The sequence below is a fragment of the Neofelis nebulosa genome, chromosome 16 (genome assembly GCF_028018385.1).
Source record: "Neofelis nebulosa isolate mNeoNeb1 chromosome 16, mNeoNeb1.pri, whole genome shotgun sequence".
Lineage (NCBI taxonomy): Eukaryota > Metazoa > Chordata > Mammalia > Carnivora > Felidae > Neofelis > Neofelis nebulosa.
In genome coordinates this window covers 15,281,734-15,301,705 of record NC_080797.1, presented here as the reverse complement: position 1 = coordinate 15,301,705, position 19,972 = coordinate 15,281,734, and the positions used below count along the sequence as shown (strand labels likewise).

The window sequence follows — 19,972 nt, the reverse complement described above, 5'->3', positions numbered from 1 at the left end:
AATGGCCGATGAGCCCAAGAAACTCACCATCTCCCCATACTGTGCGACATCACACCTCAAAAATCATTCTGAAATGCAAATCGGAATCACAATTTTGCACCTATTAGGATGGCTACTAGAGAAAGAAAGAAGAAAACCCAGAAATAACAAACGTTGGTAGAGAAACCCGAGCCCTAGTATGTTGCCGGCAAGAGCGTAAAACGGTGCAGCCGCTACAGAAAGGAGTTTGGCAGTTCGTCAAACAGCTAAACATAGGATCACCATGTGATTCCATTCCTGGGGGTGCACCCCGAGTGACTGAGAGCAAGGACCAGAACAGACACCCGCGTGCCGTGTTCTTAGCCGCACTGGTCACGACGGCCGAAAGGTGGAAACAACTCACGTGTCCGTTAGTGGGTGAAGGGAGGGGCACGATGTGGTCCATCCACACAGTGGAATGTTATTCGGCCATGAAAAAGGAAGGGGAAGGAGGGAAACCCTGACACCTGGTACCCCATGGATGAACCTGAGGACACGATGTTCAGCAAAGCCAGCCCGTCACAACAGGACAAATGTTGTCTGATCCCTTTACGTGAGGAGTCTCGCGCAGGCAAATTCACAGGGATGGACGGTGGGTTAGAGGGTACCCGTGGCTGGGGGAGGGTGGGGTGGGGGCATTAATGTTTAATGGGGACAGAGTTTTGCACCTGGGGGGCTCAGCCGGTTAAGTATCTGAGTTCAGCTCTGGTCACGATCTCACAGTTTGTGAGTTCGAGCCCCGCGTCGGGCTCTGTGCCGACAGCTCAGAGCCTGGGGCCTGCTTGGGATTCTGTGTCTCCCTCTGTCTCTGCCCCTCCCCTGCTCATGCTCTCTCTGTCTCCCCACCCCCCTCTCTCAAAAAATTAGTAGACATTTAAAAAATGGGGACAGAGTTTCTGTTCGGGAGGATGTTTTAGGACTAGTGGCAGTGATCGCACAACATTGTGAATATAATTAAAGCCAGTGAATTGCACACTCCAATGACATTAAACTTTACGTTATATGTATTTACCGCAATTTTAAAAACGTTTTTTAATGTTTATCTGTTTTGATAGAGTGTGCGTGTGAGTGGGGGAGGGGCAGAGAGAGAGGGAGAGAGAGAATCCCAAGCAGGCTCCCGCACTGTGAGTGAAGAGCCCGACGTGGGGCTCGAATCCATGAACCGTGAGATCATGACCTGAGCTGAAATCAAGAGTCAGGTGCTTGACCGACTGAGCCCCCCAGGTGCCCCTGTGGTGTTTATTTTTATTTTTAATTTATTTTTAATTTATTATTATATATATATTTTTAGTTTATTTTTTGAAAGAGAAAGAGAGAGAGCAGGGGAGGGGCAGAGAGAGAGAGAGGAAGAGAGGGAGAATCCCAAACAGGCTCCGTGCTGTCAGCACAGAGCCCAACGTGGGACTCAAACCCACGAACCGTCAGATAGATCATGACCTGAGCCGAAATCAAGAGTTAAGTACTCGGCCGACTGAGCCACCCAGGTGCCCCCAACGGCCCCTATGTTTTAAGAAGTGACTTGGTGCCCCTGGTCAGTCTGGGCCGGAGCGCAGCAGGGGTGGGGAGGGGCGCTGCAGGGGCATTCCCGCAGCCCAAACCCACTCGGATCCCTCTCTCCCTGCAGCCCAGCCCTGCCCAGCGCCTCTGGCACAACTCTGCAGGCTGCTTCTGTGCTGAGCGCACAGCCTCCCCTCGGAAGCCAATTTTCTGCACAGCGAAAATGTTTCATCTGTGCCCACTTCAGCAGATGGCCCCCCACCTTGGCCTGAATTGAGAAGCACAGAAATCAAACAGGGGACAGACGGCTTCCTTGGCAATGTCTTACAGGCATGGAAGCCTGAGCACTCACACCAACCCTCCCTGCCCTCCCCCGCCATGGGAGCCGGCCAGGAACCCTCCAGAGACGTGCCCTCCTTGGCCCGCAGACCACCAGCTAGGCACCTGGCCCAGGTGCCTGCTCACGGTAGGTGCTCAGGAAGTATGTCCTTCGTGAATAAACGAATGTGTTTCTAAGGACTTGTTCATGGCTCTCTGCCTCCCCGTGCCCTGTGCCCGGCCTGGAGGAGAGACCACAGGATTCCACGTTGCCCGGGATGGGAGTCTAGCTCGTGCAGGGTGTGGGACTGGGTCACAGCAGGGGGCTCTGCGCTCCGGACCTCCGACGTGCGGTCCCCGCCCTGAGGAGTTACGTGCACCCTGATCTATTTGGTGGCTAAGAAACTTCTGGGGAGAGAGTATGACCTGGGTCCACTACCGATGATCAGAGATGTGAACTCACGTGTGGCCGAGAGGGCAGGGGCCTGGCCTGAGGGTTTGAGGAAGGACAACAGGGACCCTGAGGGGACAGCCAACATTGTGGGAAGGTCTGGTGAGGGCAGGTCCCATGGCTGTGGGACACAGGCGAGGCAGGGGACACAAGAAAGTGGCGGGGGCGGGGGCAGAGGTCCTGTGTGAGCAGGGGGTTGGGGCCGAGGGACTGCACTGGTACCCATGCACTGGGGAGACAGGTCCCTCGGCCCCAGGGAGAGCCCAGAGGGACTGCAGAGACCGTCTGGCCTTACCCTGTCTTTCTGTGCCAGGGGCCATGGGCGCCAGCTTGCCAGAGCGAGGACGGGACAGGGGACGGGGCGGGATCTAACGTGGAGAAGGATGCAGTTTAAGGTCAGACAGATCCTGCGCGTCGAGCCCCGCCCCAGACCCTCCAGGGGGTGGTCTACGCTTCTCTGCTGCCCCTTGAGGGGGCGTCAGGGGAGGGAGTTTGACAAGCGTCGGAGCAGGTCAGCCATGCGGGAGAGACAGGAGGGCTGAGCCTCTGGGGTCCTGGGTGCTGGTGGGGACGGCTGCGGGGAGCAGCTCTCGGGAGCTGCCCCGGGGCTGAGAACTGCCTCGCGGCCAATATGCTACGCACAGGCCACATTCCCTCGGGGCCATCGGACCCCAGGGCTGCAGCCGACACGTCCATCCGCAGCCCAACCTCCGGAGGACCACTCCCAGCCTGGGCCGCATTTCCCAGCTCCTCGTGGGTATTTAGTGCCCTGAGAGGGAAGGGTCCATGGGAAGGGCCTGGGGGGAGGAATCCTGAGTTCCTGGGTTCCGAGTCCAGCCCGCACACGCGAGCTGTGTGGCTTTGAACACGGCCTCTCCGGGCCGCGATCTCTTCACCCAAAGAGTGGAGGGGTTGAACTAGTTGGTCCCTGAGGCTTTCCCGGCCCAGACGTCTTCCAGGCCTTGGGCACGGCATTTCTCCCTCCTCAAGGGCAGAGTTAGACAGGGCTGCAAATCACACAGGGAGCCCCTTGCACAGTGTGGTTTGGTGGCTGAGGAGATAGGGTGGCGAAGACTCCGGGCACACGTGTCTTCACGTGGGGGGACAGGCCAGGGTAGGGACCTGAGCACAAGGCACAAGGAAGCTAACAAATAGGGAACAAACCCCCTGACAGAGCCGTCTGAAAGCGGGGCAGTGAGCTCCCCGTCACTAGAGGTGTGCAAGCCGAGAACCGGTTCCGGCATCCGAGGGGCTGTTGGAATCACTGACTTCCAAGGCACACTCTGGCTTTGCACTCTAATCCTGTGTCCCATGCTCAGACTCCCACATCAGGAGTCTGGGCTGCGAGCCTGGCCCCTTCCCCCTGAGTGGCTGTCCTCGGCTCCAAGTCCTCCTGGCGTCATTCAGGGGTGTGCCAGGACCAGGCGCGAGGAATGTGGAAAGTAATTTGTTTCTAATGAGAGTTACAACACCCGAGGTTTGGGATGAGCTCTTCATGGAAACGAGAAACGGGAGAGTGACGTTATGGCAGCCGTAACTGCGCAAGGACGCGGTGGCCGGAATTGGGCACAACCCGGGGCCCAGCCACAGGGGCCACGCGTGAAGCCTGCAGGCGGACACCACCCTCCTCCTGTGCCACCAGGCAGCGAGCTCACGCGCCCCAAGCCCCGGCCCCCGAGTCCCGAACAGAGAAACACCACTGCACTGGGCAGGAGGTCGGCGGCCAAGGCGCACTCAGCCATGACAGCAAGAAGCCAGTGGGACCCACTCCTTCTGCTAGGCCCCCGTGTGTGTGTGTGTGTGTGTGTGTGTGTGTGTGTGTGCGGGCGCGCGCTCTGGGGGTTTGGGGAGACCGATCAGCCAAGTGGACTATTTTGGTTCCCGGTCGCTTTGTCCCTCGGAACAGCTCACAAGCTCTCTGTCCGTCCACAGTCTAGCCTGGTTTGCGAGGGGCGGGGAAGAAAGTTCTTCCCGGTGCCCAGGGTTCCCGCATCACCCACTCCCCGTTACGTGACCCTGAGGATGCTCTCCACTTGAGTGCAGGGAAGGGGCCCCGGAACCCCAGAAAAGGGGAGGTAGTCAGACGTTGGCCGAGATCCAGTCAGCGGTGATGTGGCAAAGGAGAACAGAGCAGGGCTGTTTGGGAAGAACGAGTGCAGGCCGTCTGGAACCTGGCCCGGCTGTGCCGTGGGGTAGTGCGTCCGCGGGGCACAGAGCGGCGGCGCAGGGGTGAGGGGCGGAACGGGGGGTTCCTCTGCACCCCGAGCCCAGGGCGGGCCTCGCCACGCGGGGACACCGCTTCCCTCTCTCGCACCTATGAACCGGGGCGGCTCCCTCTCCACCCCCAGGCTGTGCCTGCATGTTCCTGAGGGAGAGGGGTCCCTGGGAGGCCCCCTGGGGCAGGTCGAGATGGCATATGCAGGCTTGAGAAAAGAGACACCCCAAGGAGACCACAGTCTTTCTTCACTCTTTACTGTGTAAAAATAAACTCAACAATTCATGTCGTTTCAGCAAGAAAATGAAAAAAAGAAAAAAAAAAAAGCAATACCAGTAGAAATAGTGCATTTCCAGAATTGCTGATGGCAGGTGGCAGGTCCCATAGTTTTGACCCATTTGATACCCAAAAGGCTGCAGATCATATGAAAAATGTACAGCTTTGGTTAGCAAATAATGAAAAATTAAGGTACACCGATTTTCTTTCATATTATACAGTATGTACATTATAACAACATCAACCGTAGGGGGGTTTGCTTTTTGGATTTTTTTTTTTTTTTTTTTTTTTGGCAAGTAAGACAAAATTGGGACTCTAAGTATTGGGCTTTTTTTTTTTCCTCCTCAATGACTTGTTCCCTTTTAACAAGTTGCACTTAAGTCCACTGTGCATGGATGGGATACACTTCCCAACGTTGGTTGTGACTAAATTTACACACTGTGTTTTAAGAGATGAAACCATGGCTGTGTCAGCCACGTTGTTTTGGTTGCCATGAGATCACGAAGGATACTGTCCTCTTTGCATTAACGTCCGTGGCCCTAGCTGCCTCCACCCCGAGTGGGACGGGTCCTCGCGTCAACAAGTCAGCTCCATGGCAAAGGGTCCGCCGTAAACGGCCAATTTCCATCCCGGTCCCCCCGACACGCCTTTGAGCACAGGTGGCCCCTGTCTGGAGCCTCCCGCCAGCCTCTCCCCTCCCCTTCACTGCCCACAAGACACCCCCTTGGTCTCAGGTCCCAGGGCTGGTGACAAAGAGATCTTTGCAGTCTTAGAAAATAAACTGGGAGTCTACAAAAGGAAAAGAAAGCATACAAAATGTATCTCTTTCTTCCAAAATACACGCTTTCAGTCCTACGTTTTGGCGGAGCCTGAAAGTGTTTTCAAGGGAGATATAGGTTGAGTTAATTTATAGGTTTGTCCTTTTCTTTCATAAAAATACTCGTTTGGTAATAAACTTTTTCTTCTACAGTAAGAGAAATAATACTGTGTTATCAAAAGCAGGAAGGCTTACGATTCAAGTGGGATCTAAGCCCCGAGGGCCCGGGGCGCCCCTGGCGGCGGCTCCCCGGCCCCGGACGCCCGGGGTTCTGTGGGACACCAGCTCAGAAGAGCAGACACTGCCTCCGCAGTGCTGGGTTTCTTCCTATTTTATAAAATGGCTTACCTGAGATAGGTGTGGGTTATTCAGTGCAAGAGGGAGCATCGATCAGATTAAGGAGTACATGAAAACTACGTGGGATACATTTGTGCCTGTCAATCGACCTTTCTCGGGGCCAGCAAAGTGCCAAGTGTTAACACAGTGAGGGAGTCAAGGGGCTTGGCACGCGTTCCGGCTGGGGGCGGGGAGGGAGCCAGATGCCAGCCTCCGTCCCTGGCACCGTGGGTGCATCAGGGGAGGAGGGCGAGGAAGGTGAACGGGGTCAGGAGGCCAGAGGGACGTAGGCATAAGCGTCTAGGGGTATGCTCTGCCCGTCTCTAGTTAGGGCAGAGGATGGCTTGTGGTCCTAAACGGACGGCTCCCACCCCGCCCGCGGCGGGGGCAGAAGGTGGTCTGGGGTCCGGCCGATCGGCAGGGGCTGGTGGGAGGTGCTGACAGGAGAGCACCCAGCACCCTCTGGGCCAGTGCCTAAGCAACGGCTCCGAGGTGGCTGAAGTGAGGGGTGGGGCCAATCTGGTCTCGAGGGGTGATTCCAAGCTCTCGCTCTGTCCCAACCATGGGCTCTGTTTAGGCTCCTTGTCAACCTACATGTTAAAAAATACTTCTTGGTGTGTTTGGGGAGTGGGGACGGGGAGAGGGAAACGGATCCCTCCCTTGACCTCCCCCGACACCCGTGGCTTGTTTATCCGGCCGTTTTCGGTAGCTAACACGGATGGTCACAGAACAATGGGTGGCACTGGGCACACAACACAGAACCAGAAGTCCATGCAGGCAGGGGACACACATCAGACTAAAGGAGCAAGGGACACGCCACCCCAAGGAACATGCAAACGGAGAAGATCCCTGCAGATCCAGAGATGCCACGACCCGACGGGCTGGGACGAAGCACAGGCTTCTCAGAGAAAGCCACTGTTGAGCCACGACACGCGGCGTGGCGCCTGGCCCGCACCCTCCGAACAAGAGCGACGCGCAGCGGAACGGCGACTGGGTGCTGTGGCGACACCACGGGGACACGAACACGGAGACACCAGCACAGACACACACAGACGCACGCGGTTCCCGACGCAACACGGACCTGCGTTTAAGGAGACAGGTGTCCCTGAAGGCACACCTGCGCCTCCGGAAGAAATGTCTGCAGCTGTGGATGAGCCAGGCAGTGCGGTAGAATTTCTAGAAAGACTCGCCAGCCTTTTGCTAATTAGACTCCTGGTGACAGAATCCAGGGTGCCCTCAAGGCGTGTGACCCCCAGATGGAACCCAGCAGGGAGCTCACCTCGCCTTGGGTATGATCCGTCTTAGTGTGCTTCTTCTCTCTCTCTCTCAACACACACACACACACACACACACACACACACACACACACACACACACACACATTTTCTCCCCGCCTCGGAAGGACTAGAAGGAAATGTGTATGGTTGCTTTTCACGGGGGAGAATAAAGTTAAAGGTCTGGACGCTGGTCGTGTCTCAGTGTCACCAGCTGGTGACACGCTGGGGGCTGCTCCAGGACCTGAGCCCTGGAAAGAAGGTCGGGGGGGGGGGTTGGATTCCAGGCCCCAACGCTGGCTGGCGTGTCTGTGTCTGGCTCCCCATGAGAGGCCTCTGGAGGCCCTGCCTCCTTGGAGGACCCGCTGAGCCAGTTTCACCTCGGCCTGGGGGGGGGGGGGGGGGAGGGGAGGAACATGGCTGTCAAAATTAGGAGGGACCTTCTCATCGACTGGTCAGCTTCCAGGGGCAGGGGTCCTAACGGGCTGGGTCTCAATCGGGATGTGGGTTTGCCTGTCTGAAAGGTCCCCTGTTGAACTGACCCACAGACGCCTCTGGTCTCCCACGGCCAGAAGCCAAGACTTCCTGGACCGTGGGAGGGACACGCCTCTCTCAGGGGCACCAGCCGGCAGCCAAAAGAGGGGGACGGATCCCATCCTCGAAGGGTGCAAGGAGGCGGGCAGACTGGGGGCTGAGGCGCTGTCCTGGGCCAGAGCCAGCAAAGCAGCTTCCCAGGCCCAGCACCACTGCCCTCGGATGCCAACTGCAAGCTTGCTGGCCGGGCACCGGGGGTGGGGGTGGGGGTGCCCAGTTCCCGGGGCCACCCCCTCACCTCTGCCCACCCCCGGAGAGCAAGAGAGAATCCACTCCTACGACAAAAGAGAAATTCTCTGAGGGGAGGGCCCCGGCCCCGAACAAACAAACCGCCAGAAGACATTTATTTTACGGGTGGAGAACTGCGCCCCCGGAAAAGGTTTGCAAACAAAGACAAGCGCGTGTGTTGAAGAAGCCACACGGGCCACCCACAGGGGCCCGCGGGCAGCTACTAGAGTCTTCCGGCCAGTCGTGAGATTCCCCCCGCAGCACACAGAACACCTCGCTCGTCCCCACAGACACACACCCGTAGACACACACGCTCTCTCACCTACGTCCACACCGCGCCCGCAGGAGCACAAGCAGGCCTGAGGCCCGGGGCGGGGCTCCTCGGGTGGAGGGGGGGGGGCAGCCGGACCTGCTTCCCGGGCACAAGGACAAACCAGGCTGCGTGCGAGCGCGTGCGAGGGGGAGGGCCTGAGTCGCTCCTGGGGAGAGGGAGAGAAGGAGACACAAGACGGGTCGCCACCGCACAAGCAGGGGGGAGGCGGGCGGGCCGGCTCGGCCCGAGGGGCGGGAGGCTCGGCCGCCAGGAGCCTCAGTTGATCTGGCGACAGGCTTCGAATGTCCACTTGGTGGCCCCGCCGTAGATCTCGATGTGGGACTCGGCCCAGGCGATGACGTTGCCGGAGAGGGCCTTGGTGCTGCAGGTGGCGAGGTTATATACCTCCCCGGGGGTCAGCTTGCGGTCCCAGATGTTGAAATGGGCCAGCTCGCCCACGAACGCCTGGGTGGCATCAAACCCACCACCCAGGGTGTCCTTCAGAGAAGAGCAGACGGTGAGGGTCTCTGGGGGGGGGGGTGTCCCCAGGGGGCACGTCTCCGCGCCTCCCCCACTAGGGGCTCTCGCATCTGCCCCCGCGCACCATTCTGTCCCGTCTCTGGGTCTCCAGCCAGACCTTGGTCCCCCTCCCATGGGGTGCCCGGGAAAAGGGACACTACTGGCCACCTCCGCTCAGGATGCAGAGCTTTTCCTGGGGGCGCCTGGACTCTGCCTCCCCCTCGGCCAGTGAGTGGGGTCGGCCGGGGCCGCGCACAACCACGGGGGCCGCTGCCGCTCTGCCTGCAGAGCCCCACGGGAGCAGAAGGCCTGGAAGGCCTGGGACCCTCCCCCGTGCCTTCCCTGCGGGTGCCCAAGGGGGAGACCAATCACTTCCAGGGAATGCATCCCGCAACCCTAAGGGCAGGCTTGCTTTCCTGTGCCAGAGACGCAGCTGCGGCCGCCCCACCGAACTTCCCCAGGAGCCCACCCAGAGCGCGCTCTCTGCCCAGTGCTGCCTAACCTGCTTCTCTTGGCTCCCTCTGGGGGTGGGGGAGCCACTCCCCTCTCCAACTCCCTCCCTCCTCGCCCCCCTCCCTTCTCTGCTTCTGGGGCTCCTTCCCCTGCAGCCAGCACCCCCTCCGCAAGGCCAGTACCTGCTCCTGGCCCAGCACCAGCACACCCTGGGGCTTGATGGGGTGATAGGGTGCCAGATTCTCGCCATTGCCACCCTGGGTGCCGTCCTGGTAGGCTTCCCAGACCCCGTCCCGGGTGGTCCAGGTGACGCAGATGTGATGCCACTTGCCATCATTGATTACAAAGGGCAGCTTGGCCACCTGGGAAGGACGCCACACGCAACATCATGGGTACAGGGACCGGCGATCGATCGATCGTCACTGCTTACCAGTTCAACTGCTTCTCTTCTCGTCCCTACGTTGCCAGTAAACACCGTTACTGAACTCTCTCAGCCCCTGCCCCTCTGGGCCTTGGCGCCCATCAGCCCCATCCCTCCATGGGCCTTGGAGTCACACAGGAAATGTGACGATGTGGCAAGGGGCTCCTAAGACCGGTGTGAGTGCGCAGTGTCCTCACCCCTCCTGGCCCTCCTCCCTCTTCGCTGGTCCTACAGAACCAGCCCTCGGGAAGGAGCATCCCACCGCTGGGGTCTCAGCTCACTGCTGCCATCTGGGCCTCTCCCTCCTGCCCGTGCAGCCTCTGCAGAGGCTCAGACGCCAGGGGCATGGCACCATGCCTTTAAAGCTCAGGCCAGCCTGCGGCCTGGGGTTTCCCTCCCTCTCTCACATTCCGGAGGGGACAGACGGCACAGCAGAAGCAACAGACGAGGGAACCTGCCCACCCTTTAACTCGCCCAGAGAGGAACAACCCTTTCTGGTCAAGGCGTCAACAGCAGGGGCTTGGATTCCAATCCCCAGCCTGGGTTTTAGAGATTTACTGCCAATGCTGCCTCAGAGGTGTTGGAAAGCTGGCAGCTCACTCCACAGCTGTACAGGACCAGGATGGAGAAGGTTCCCTGGAGGGAAAAGGCGGGACTCTCCAGGGCGCTGCGTGCGTCTGGCCTCCTCCCAGCGGTGGGGGCTTGAGCAGGACAGATTGGGGCACCTTGACTCACCGCGGAACATCTATGGTCCTTCCCACAGGAGCAAAGCCAGCCCTGATGAGGCCAGCTGGGAGAGGAGGACCCAGGGTCTGATCTGCCCTGTGGATCTTCCCCTGCCTTCCCCGGGAAGCCTGGGTCTGAGAAAGTTCTGGCTTCACCCTCTTCCGAGTAGGGCCAGGGCGCCCCTCTCCGTTTCCCCCTGTCCTCACCCTCCACCTCCCTCAGTCCTGCCTGGTGGGCACTTCTGTTGGGACCACAGCTGCATCTGTGGCTGTGTCTCTCATGCCCACCACTCCGCACCCATCCCCCCCACCCCCCCAGCCCCAGGGACCTGCCCCAGCAGCCAGGAGGGCCTGGGGGCCTCACCGTGCCTTCCTATAAGCCCAGGTGGCCGGAGGGGGCGGGGTTGCTCTACCTTGTCGTTGATGAGGATCTCCATGGGATTGTTGCCCCACTCAATGAGAACCAGCTCGTTGGCCTGGCCAGGCACGGCGTAGGAGAAGGGGGTGCCCACCCCGGGCGCGGCGCTGGACTTAAGCCACATGCACACCGTGAAGGCATACATCTCCGGCAGGCTCTTCTTCACCTTGGCGTACATGTAGTTGGTCCGCAGTGGGAATGTGAGCTGGAATTTGTCTCCAGGACGGTTGTCCTTCTGACCTGGAAAGGACAGGATGCAGTCCCTTCATCCGTCTGCACCTCAAAGCACTCCTCCGGGTCTGAAAATCATTCTGTGCTCCCCTCCACCCCCAACCCGAGCTCAGGAAAGCAGACACGACTGTCTCCATTCTATAGATGCTGGGGGGGTGGGGGGGCAAGTGCTTTGCCTGAGGGCACGGGGCCAGGACAAAAGAGCTGACCTAAGATCTCCGCACTCCCTGGTCTGGCTCCCACGTCCTGCCTCTGGGGAAGCCGGATGGGGGTGTGAGGGGGGACTTGGCGGGCTGCACGGTGGGCATGGCTCAGTGCACTCCTGGTAAACCGGCCCTTGATGTGTGGCCACAGAGGGAGGTCTCCTCCAGCTTGAAGGAGGCTAGCTCCCCCAGAGCAGCCCCTGCGGCCAGCCACCCTGATTCCAGGATGCAGGCTGTTGGCGGGTGTTCACAAACAGGCCTCTTGGATCCCCACCTGGATTCCCACCCGAGACAGCCAGGCCCCTGGTGCCCAGGACACTCCCCTTGAGGCCAGCACATACTGCAGTCCCTGGCCACTCATCGGACCCAATCAACCAGCCCTGAGAAGTCTGGCTATTTCCAGAATCCCATCTACCCCACAGGAGGGAAAGCGGTCCTTCTAAGGTTCTTCTGGCAACTCTGCCCGGAGTCCTGCAGAGAGGGCAGGGCACCAGGGAGTCAGCCCCCCCACCCCCCAAAATGACTGCTTTGAGGACTATGCCATTCATTCTCCGGGAGAGCTTCCTGTGTGTGTTTCCTGAAAACTCAGGCTCCCGGCCTGATAGCCTCCCTTTCCACAACAGCCACCAGCTCCCAGCCTGCCAGTGATGTCTCGGGGAATGCTTGTCTGCCCCCCTCCCAACCCACACACACACGCTGTAGCTGTGGCCCTGGATATGGTGTGACTGACTCCAGGCAAAACATTCCAACCCAGCAGTGGGCACAGGCACCAGGCTCAGAGCCAGGAACACACACACCTGCCAGCTCCTGGGTGTGCTCCGGGGCCTGCCAGGCAGTCCAGAACTAAACCGGCCCCCAGGCCAAGAATTATTTCTAGAAGGCATCCTGCTGGGCCAGCAACCCCCCCTCCAAGTCAGGTACCAGGGAAGAGCATAGCTGGCCCCCTCAGTGCTCCCCCAACCATCCCGGGCTTGCACGCCCCCCCCCCCTTCAAGCAGAACCAGCCCCTGGCTTCTCTAGGGGATGTTTTTCATTCCCCCCAATCTCCCCTCCTTCCCTCCCCCTCCCTCCCCCGTCCCTCCTTCCCCTGATCTGTTTTTCAGTTACATAACGTGCCTTAAGACGGCACTGTTTAAATCCATCCGGCACATTTTGCGGTCCAAGAAGGGTCACGTGGCCCTGCTCCAAGCCCAGGAACGCCCCCCCCCCCCCTTTTACAACCTTGTTTGATTTCTGTGACTTCAAGGCTGAGCCCAGCTCATCTGTGAGCCCTGGGGTGCAGCTGGGGCTGGCCAGAGTTGGTGACCCAGGAACCAACTGGGTCTTGCAAGATTCCAGGGCTTGGATTACTCAGAAGATAAAACCATGGGGAGGGGGCTCACCGGAAGGGGGGGACCCGGAGATCCCCATAGGACAGCGGGGTGGAACGGGGGGGCGATGAGCTGGGAGAAAACCTACTCAGGGCCCAAATCTGCTGGGAACCAGGGGACCCTTCCCCGGCCCACACCCCACTCTCTCTACCGGGGATGGGGACCAGCTGGAGCCCGGCTTTCTTACCAGGGAGGGCTTGGGAGCACCACAACTACGGCGCAAACTTACTGAACATTAAACAAATCAGACTTGGAAAAATCCTCCCAGTGTGTGTGTGTGTGTGTGTGTGTGTGTGTATGGGGGTGCTGCCGACACCAACCAATCCCTTTCTCACTCTGCTTCTGTTGCCTCCATATGTCCCCAGCCCAGGGGGCCCCGGCACCACCAGGAACATGGGCTGGAAACGCAAAACCCAGAGCAGGGACTCAGGAAGCGGGAAGGGGGCTGGAGAGGCTGAGAAGCTTTGGGCTTTTCAGCCTGGAGCTGAGCTGGGCAGGAGGCCAGGACCTGAGGCAGGGTCCCCATGGCCCAGGGAGCCTGGCAGGCAGCAGGTCGCTCCACCCCCCCACTACCTCCAGCCCCGGTACCTTTCTCCAGCTCGCTGATCCGCTGGTGCAGGGAGGTCAGGGCGCTCTCGATCTTGACTCTCTCCTCCGTGTCGTTCCTGGGGCCACCCTTTCCCTCCTCCAGAGTGTTCACCCGAGACAGCACCTGCCTCTCCAGGTCATCGATCTTGCTCTGCAGCAGATCCTTGAGGCTGTTGGTCTGGCTGGAGGAATTGAGCCGGCTGTACTGCTGCGGGGGTGCGAGGGCACGGGGAAACCACATCGTTACGCGTGGAGCGGGGACCGTGCCGGGAGGCCCGCGGCGAGGTCCCCTCGGGGCGAATGCGGGGGCGGCCTGGCGGGGAGCTCGGGCGAGTGGCCGCCGTCTGCGGGGCCCCTCAGGCTCCGCGCAACCCCGGTGGGGCACGGGCGCCCGGCCGAGGCGGGGCCGGCGGGGGGGGGGGGGTGGTGGATGTCGGGCCGGGTCGGGAGTGGGGGTGGGGCAGGGCAGAGGGGCGCACGAGCGGGGGGTGGGGGATGAGGGGGGGAAACGCGGCGCGCGCAGACCTCCAGGTTCTCCAGGCGGGTTTTGAGCGACTGCAAAGTTTGCCCGAGTTGGCTGAGCGTCTCGGCGGCCGGCGTCCGGGACAGGTCGCCCATGGTGTTCTTGCCCGAGCCCGGCTGCTTGCGGCCGCCGCCGCCGCCGCCGCCGCCGGCCCGGGCCTCGCCGGTGCCCGCGTCCAGCGTGCTCTGGCTCTCGCAGCGGCCCAGCTTGGTGGTCAGCTCGCGGATGGTCTCCTTCTGGCTCAGGATGGTCTCCTTCTGCTGCAGCACGGTCTCGCGGAGCTGCAGCACGTTGCTCCGGAGCTCCTCGGCGCCGCCGGCGGCCACGGACGCGGCGCACATGTCGGCGTCCACGGGCACCGAGGTGCAGATGAAGCGCGTCGGCCCGAAATCCTGGGCCGCGCCGCCCAGGAGGCAGAGGGCGAGCAGCGCACAGGTGCGCGCGGCGCGGCCGGCCGGCATGGCTGCGGGCGCTGGGGGCTCGGCTCGGCGGGGCTCGGCGGGCGGCCCGCGCTCTGGGCGCCGCGCTGCTGGGCCGCGCAGTCCTCACCGCCGCGCTGCCCGGCCCTCACTGCCGCCCGCGCTGCGGAGCCCGCGCCTTTTATGCCGCCGCGGGAGGGGCCTCGGCGCTGCCGACGTCAGCGGGGGAGGAATCCCGCTTTAATTGTCGCGGCCCGGCCCGCGGCGCGGCGGGGGTCTTCGGGGCGCGCGTGGGGGCCGAGCCTCCCCCGGCCTCCTCCCCCGCCCCCTCCCCCCGCCCGGCGGGTGCTGCTTCCGCGGAGGCTGGGAGAGCCCCGGGCCGGGGCGGGGAGGGGGGGGGGGCGGCGGGGGGGGGGCGCGGCCTGGGACTATGGGATGGGCCACCTGCAAGATGTCCCCAAATTTCCGACGGGGCTGCGGGCGGGTGGGAGCCCACGGCCGGCCCGGGAGACAGGATTCGGTTCAACGCGCTTGGCGGCACAGAACACCCTGGGGGAGGCGGGGAGGGAGGTGGCTCGGGCCGGGTCCCCAGGGACTCAATCCGTCTGCACCCGGTGCCGAGCGAGGAGCGCCGGGAAGCGGATCCTCGCGGAGCGCCTAAGTCCAGAGAGGGGGTTTCCGGGATGCCCGTGTGGGGTTGGAAAGCCGCTCTACACCCTGGGTCTGGGGACCCGCGCTCCCGCGCCCTCCCACAGGCCCGGGGTTTGGGGGACCCGGCAACGCTGTCCTGGGGGACGGCAGCACAGCCCCCCACCCCCCCCCCCCCCCCCCCCGCCCCGGATGGAGCCCTAGCGGATCGGGGCTTTCCTGCCAGCGGAGCCGGCCCGATTCCGGGCAGAAGGCGCCGCCGGGGCTGGACGCTCCCTGCAGCCCCGGGGGAGGCGCCGGTCCCGCGGCGCTTCCGAGGGGGGCCGGGCGGGCGGACCCTTCCGCGCTCCCGGGGCGCCCGCCCGTCGCGGAGGCGCGCGTGCACGGCCGTGTGTGTCCGTGTGCGCGTCCGTGTGTGTCCGTGCGCGTGTTGGGCGTTCGGGACTCCGTGAGCCCCAGCTCGACCCGTTTCTCGGCCGATGGCAGGTAGGGAGGGGTCCCGGGGGCCTCGGCGGGGAGGTCGCCGGAGTGGAGCCCCACGAGACGGCACTTTACTCGGGGCCGCCTCCCTCGCCCCTCCCCCCACCTGCACCTGTTTTCCCGTCCGGGTTCGGACGCCGGGTGCGGGGCCCCGGACAAGCCCGAGCCCCTGGCGCGCCCGAGGCGCTCGGAGACAAACGCTCTCTGGAGGCCGCCGGGGTCCGAGCCCCCACTGTGCGGAGGAGGAAACTGAGGCGCCAGGACCCCGAGGGCGGGCCCCAGGTGAGGGCACGCGCCCAGGCTACACCCGCGGTGGAGGCGGCCCGGCTGACGCTCCGCACACCCCCGCCCCCAGTCGGGGCGCTGCACTGGCGGTCCCCAGCAGGTCACCCCCTCCCCCCCGGGGACCCACCGGCAGCTGCAGGGTGCGGGCGCTGGGCCGCCGCCCCGCGGGTACGAGGAGCAGCCGGCTTTCTGGAGACCTTTTTGAGGAACCACGGTCTTCTCCGTGCCTTTCGGCCGCCGCGTCCCACCCGTGCCCCGGGCGCCCCACCGCCTGCGTTCTTTCAGAGCCTCAGCCCTGAACCCTCCCGGAGCCCGCGCGTCCTTCGGCCTCCGCTTCCCGGCGCCAGAGGGACCCCGCGGGCCGCACGCGGCGGTCCTGCGCTCGGAGCCCCGCGGCCCCGGGGGGTGTGCGGGCTTCTGGCCCCGGCGCCCAGGTCGCGGGAGGGGGCTAGCCCCCGGCGCCCCCGCGGGCCTGAGGATCTCCCCAGGCTGGAAGGCGGCTCGGGAGGAACTCCCCGCGCGGGGTCCCCGGGGCGAGGCTGTCCCGGGCCGGGAGGGAGGGCGCCTCGCAGCGAGCGAGTGGGCGCGGGAGAAGGGCCTGGCGGGGCCCGGGGCAGTCCGCGTGGACGGAGCCGGAACCCACGTCCGGCCTCGCGTCCTGAGCCGCCGGGGTGGCCGGGCTTACGCGAGCGCAAGGTGGGGGGCCTGGGCCATCACCAGCCGGAGAGGAGACCCGGGGCACCTGGCCACCCCCGCCAGCCCTCCGAGACTGGAGTAGGGGGCCTCAGAGGGGGAGGAGGGGCTCTGGGGCAGTGTCCAGGGGCAGCGAGAGGGAGGTGTGGAGCCCCGTGGCGAGGGGACAGCGGTCTCCGGCCGGGACCCTTTGGCCGGCGACCTCTGCAGCGCTCTGTCCACCCGGAAGCGCTATAAGGGACCCCTGCTCAGACAGGTGGGCGGAGGGCCTTCTTTCCATCTCTCAGCCTTCTTTCGATCCACTTAGGCCGACTCAAGACCTTGGGCAGGGGAGGATTCAAACCTGATCGCGTCTGCGGCTTCCTCTCCCTCCCCAGTGCTCAGAGGCATCCAAGATCCCTGGGGCCACCTGCCCAAAACCCTCACAGAAGGAGCCTCAAGATGCGTAACTAGCTGGTGGGAAGGTCCGCGGAGGCAGGGGCACCTTCCTCTGTGGACCCGCGGTACCCCCCCCCCCCCACCCCCGCCTGGCCAGGGTTCCACATCCCAGAACCGCAGAGGGCATCCGGGAAGTGGAAACCCTGGCGGCAGGGCCGGGAAGAGAGGCACTACCCCGATCACACAACATTCCCACCATAAGGGTGTAACAGATGTAGGTAACCCCAAAGACGTAGACAATAGTAAAATGTAAGAAAAATCATTAGAAACTGATGAGTTCTGAGTAGGCACTACCTTCATTTGCAATATAGTGTCTTTAATAATAAGTTTGTGTAACTTAAATCTTAATGATGGCCCCATTTAACAATCCGCTTGCAAATCCCTGAAAACAAAGTAATGAGTGGGTGCCAGCAGCTCCGTGCACCCCTGGTGGGAAACAATGGCCGATGGCGTGGTCTCCTGGGCCTGTCCTCTCCCTGGCACAAGGCCGTGAGCTGGTCTAGGACCTCAGCCCAGGACCACTGGGTGGACACCGAGAGGGTGCCCCGAAGATGCTGAAAACACCAGGACAGGGACACACGGCCTGTCCGGAATTCAGGTCCACCTTGCCTCTTGAAATGGCTACCCTGGAAGTGGGCAGGCTGGGGAGCAGAGGGGTGGGGTGGGCTCAGCTGGGACCCCCATCCGGGAAGAGAAGGAGGCAGGAGTCCTTGCTTCGGGACCCCAGCTCCGGGGCACAGGTCCGTGTTCTCTGGAGGACATGTGGTGGTGGTGGTGGGGGGAGCGGTTGCAGGGTGAGCTGGTGTCTCAGCCAGGATGGGAGGACACTTTGCATAGGGACTGGCATTTTAAACATGGGGGGGACACCTCCGGCAATGCTCCCAAGTTGCTTTTTGCTTCTGTGTCTGTGTTTTCAGCAGCCCCTGTGGTGCTGGCTGGGATCTGTTTCTCGATCGGTGCTCACCTGGTGACAGCTCATTGGGCACGTGCGGCTTGTGCACTTTTCTGTCTGTGGTTCCGCACCTCACGGGAGGTGGCACCCACGGGTTGTCCCTGGAGCAGAGGAGATGGGCTTCTGGCTGCCCCCAGGTGAGGGCCAGTGGGACCTTTGGTAGTCAGACCCTCAGAACAGAGCCAGGCCACGAGATCCCCCACCTCGCCCCGTGAGATGGCTCTGGGCTCCGAGGAGGGAGTGTGGGCCAGCTCGGTCAGCAGCAAGCCCCGCGGGGCGTCAGTGGACTAGCTTTCCAGACAGACTCCGCCTACCCACTCTGGTGTGACAGGGGCAGGTCCCTGCGGCCCAGCTCTGCTGGGGGACAGGCTCTACCCATGCGGTTCCTTCTCCCCTCTTCCCCACCTGCCGTAATAACCCTACCTCACAAACAAGAAGCTGTCCCTGTGCGGGGGCGCCTGGGGGGCTCGGTTGGTCAAGAGTCCGGCTCTAGATTTCGGCTCAAGCCATGATCTCACAGCTCGTGGGATCGAGCCCTGCGTCGGGCTCTGTGCTGACAGCTCAGAGCCTGCCCGGAGTTCTCTCTCTCTGTCCCTCTTTCTACCCTTCCCCTGCTGGCGTGCATTCTCTCCCTCAGAATAAATAAACATTTAAAAAAAAAAAAAAAAAAACTGTCCCTTTGCAAAGCCCTCTGTCCACATTCATTCAGTTGCCTGTAAGGCATGGCCAGGGTACTGTCCTCACTTGACAGATGAGAAAGCCGAGGGAGGCCCAGAGAAGCCCAGGGCCGCGCATGTCCGGTGAAGGCATTGGTGAGGGGCAAGCCCTGACCTCCACACTGCCCCCTCTCTCCCCGCCCCCCCACCCCCAAGCCCCGGGGGAGCCCTGACCAGCAAGGGAAAGAGCCCTCTGATGGATGGGACCCGGTGGCAGTGAGAGGTGTGAGGAGGGACAGAGGCCCATGTTGTCCACACCCAGTGGTGGAGGGAGATCAGGCCAGGTCCATAGAACCTGGGCTCCGGGCTTCTCACCTGCCGCCCTGGGAAGAGACGCAGCCCCTGCTTCACCACAGGGGTTCCAGATTCACATCTGTTGGGCCAATACAACCAAACTCTCAGTGGCCATGGCAGGGACTCCCCGAACATGGACAGTGGTCATCAGTGTGGGACAGCAGGGTCCCTGCTGGCCTCCAGACTCCCTCCTCCAGCTGGCGTTCCCTCTGAGCCCTTCCCTCCTCCGAGCCGCCCAGTCTGGCTGGGGACAAAGCCCTGGGTGGTCTCCCTCCGTGCCCTGCCCTGCCCTCCCCTGGGGCCCAGCACAGGGAGGGGCAGTGGTGGCCAACTGGTAGGGGCCCCAGTGAATGGGAGTTTTATAAAAGGCAGAAACGTGAGCCCTGTTCGGGAAGGTTCCCCTCACTTTTCTCCGAGCAGGAGTTTCTGGTGCCAGGCAGAGTCGTGGGCATGGAGTAAGCGTAAATATTCATAAAGTTTGCTCTCAGTTCAGCAAATATTTCCAGAGCATCTACTGAGGTGCAGGCCGGGTGCCGGGCTACAGGGGACCGATACGCTGTTCTGTGTCCCAGAGAGCATTCGTCTCTCAGGCGAATTATACTCACAGGTATAAATGCACCCCCAGTGTGGCAGGTGAGTGCCGTGGGGACGAGAGGACCCCCCCCCGCCGAGCCATGGCAGACGGGTGGGTCGGGGTTCAGCAGTCACGAGGGTCTCCTAAGGATGTGCCACCAGAGAGAGGTCTTGAGGAGTGAGTGAGGAAGGACGGGGCTAGCATAACCGGTGCTGGGGTGAAGGGGGCACCCCGTGGAGGGAGGGGACACCCTTCGTCTTTGACAGTAAAGTGCAGAGCAGAGGCCGGAGGAGGTGTGGCTGGCACATGGCAAAGGGCTCGCAAGCTCGGGCTGGGACAATGAGGTGTGACTACAGTCCTAAGTGTGAGAGATCCTACCTGGGGACACCTCCGTGGGGGGCAGATTGTGGGGGCTCAGAGGCTGCTGCTGGAAGTGACAGGGAGGGGACGGCGCTCATGGCAGGAGAGGCAGGAGTGGGGAGAGAAAGATCGATTCGAGAACATTTCCAGAGATTAAGTCGTCAGGACTTGGTGGTGACCTGGGTCGAGGAGCGGAGCTCCTGGGTCGAGGTGGGGAGCTGACTCCCCACCCTTCCCTTGTGGGACGGGCAGGGGTCGGGAGGGTTGGTGGCCCTGGGGACAGGAAGGTCCTGAGGGAGGGAGACACCGCCCATGCACACTGGGA

The 19,972-nt window shown here is 62.2% G+C and overlaps 1 protein-coding gene across 1 annotated transcript; it reads right to left on the bottom strand.

The window, feature by feature from the left end:
- Positions 1 to 8,111: 8,111 nt before the first annotated feature.
- NPTX1 (neuronal pentraxin 1) lies at positions 8,112 to 14,377 on the bottom strand. The gene is made up of 5 exons (XM_058703948.1): positions 13,791 to 14,377; positions 13,266 to 13,473; positions 10,869 to 11,113; positions 9,492 to 9,671; positions 8,112 to 8,835 (listed from the first exon to the last, which is right to left on the bottom strand). Exons 1-5 carry the CDS (start codon positions 14,247 to 14,249, stop codon positions 8,614 to 8,616), a joined length of 1,314 nt encoding a protein of 437 aa, XP_058559931.1. The 5' UTR covers positions 14,250 to 14,377; the 3' UTR covers positions 8,112 to 8,613.
- Between the last annotated feature and the right edge of the window lie 5,595 nt (positions 14,378 to 19,972).

Excerpts from the sequence above, each read along its gene's own strand:
- NPTX1 (XM_058703948.1), bottom strand. The coding sequence starts at position 14,249 with ATGCCGGCCGGCCGCGCCGCGCGCACCTGTGCGCTGCTCGCCCTCTGC. Across the intron at positions 11,114-13,265 it reads GATCAGCGAGCTGGAGAAAG|GTCAGAAGGACAACCGTCCT; the intron begins GTACCGGGGCTG and ends TGTCCTTTCCAG. Across the intron at positions 9,672-10,868 it reads AGATCCTCATCAACGACAAG|GTGGCCAAGCTGCCCTTTGT; the intron begins GTAGAGCAACCC and ends CGTCCTTCCCAG.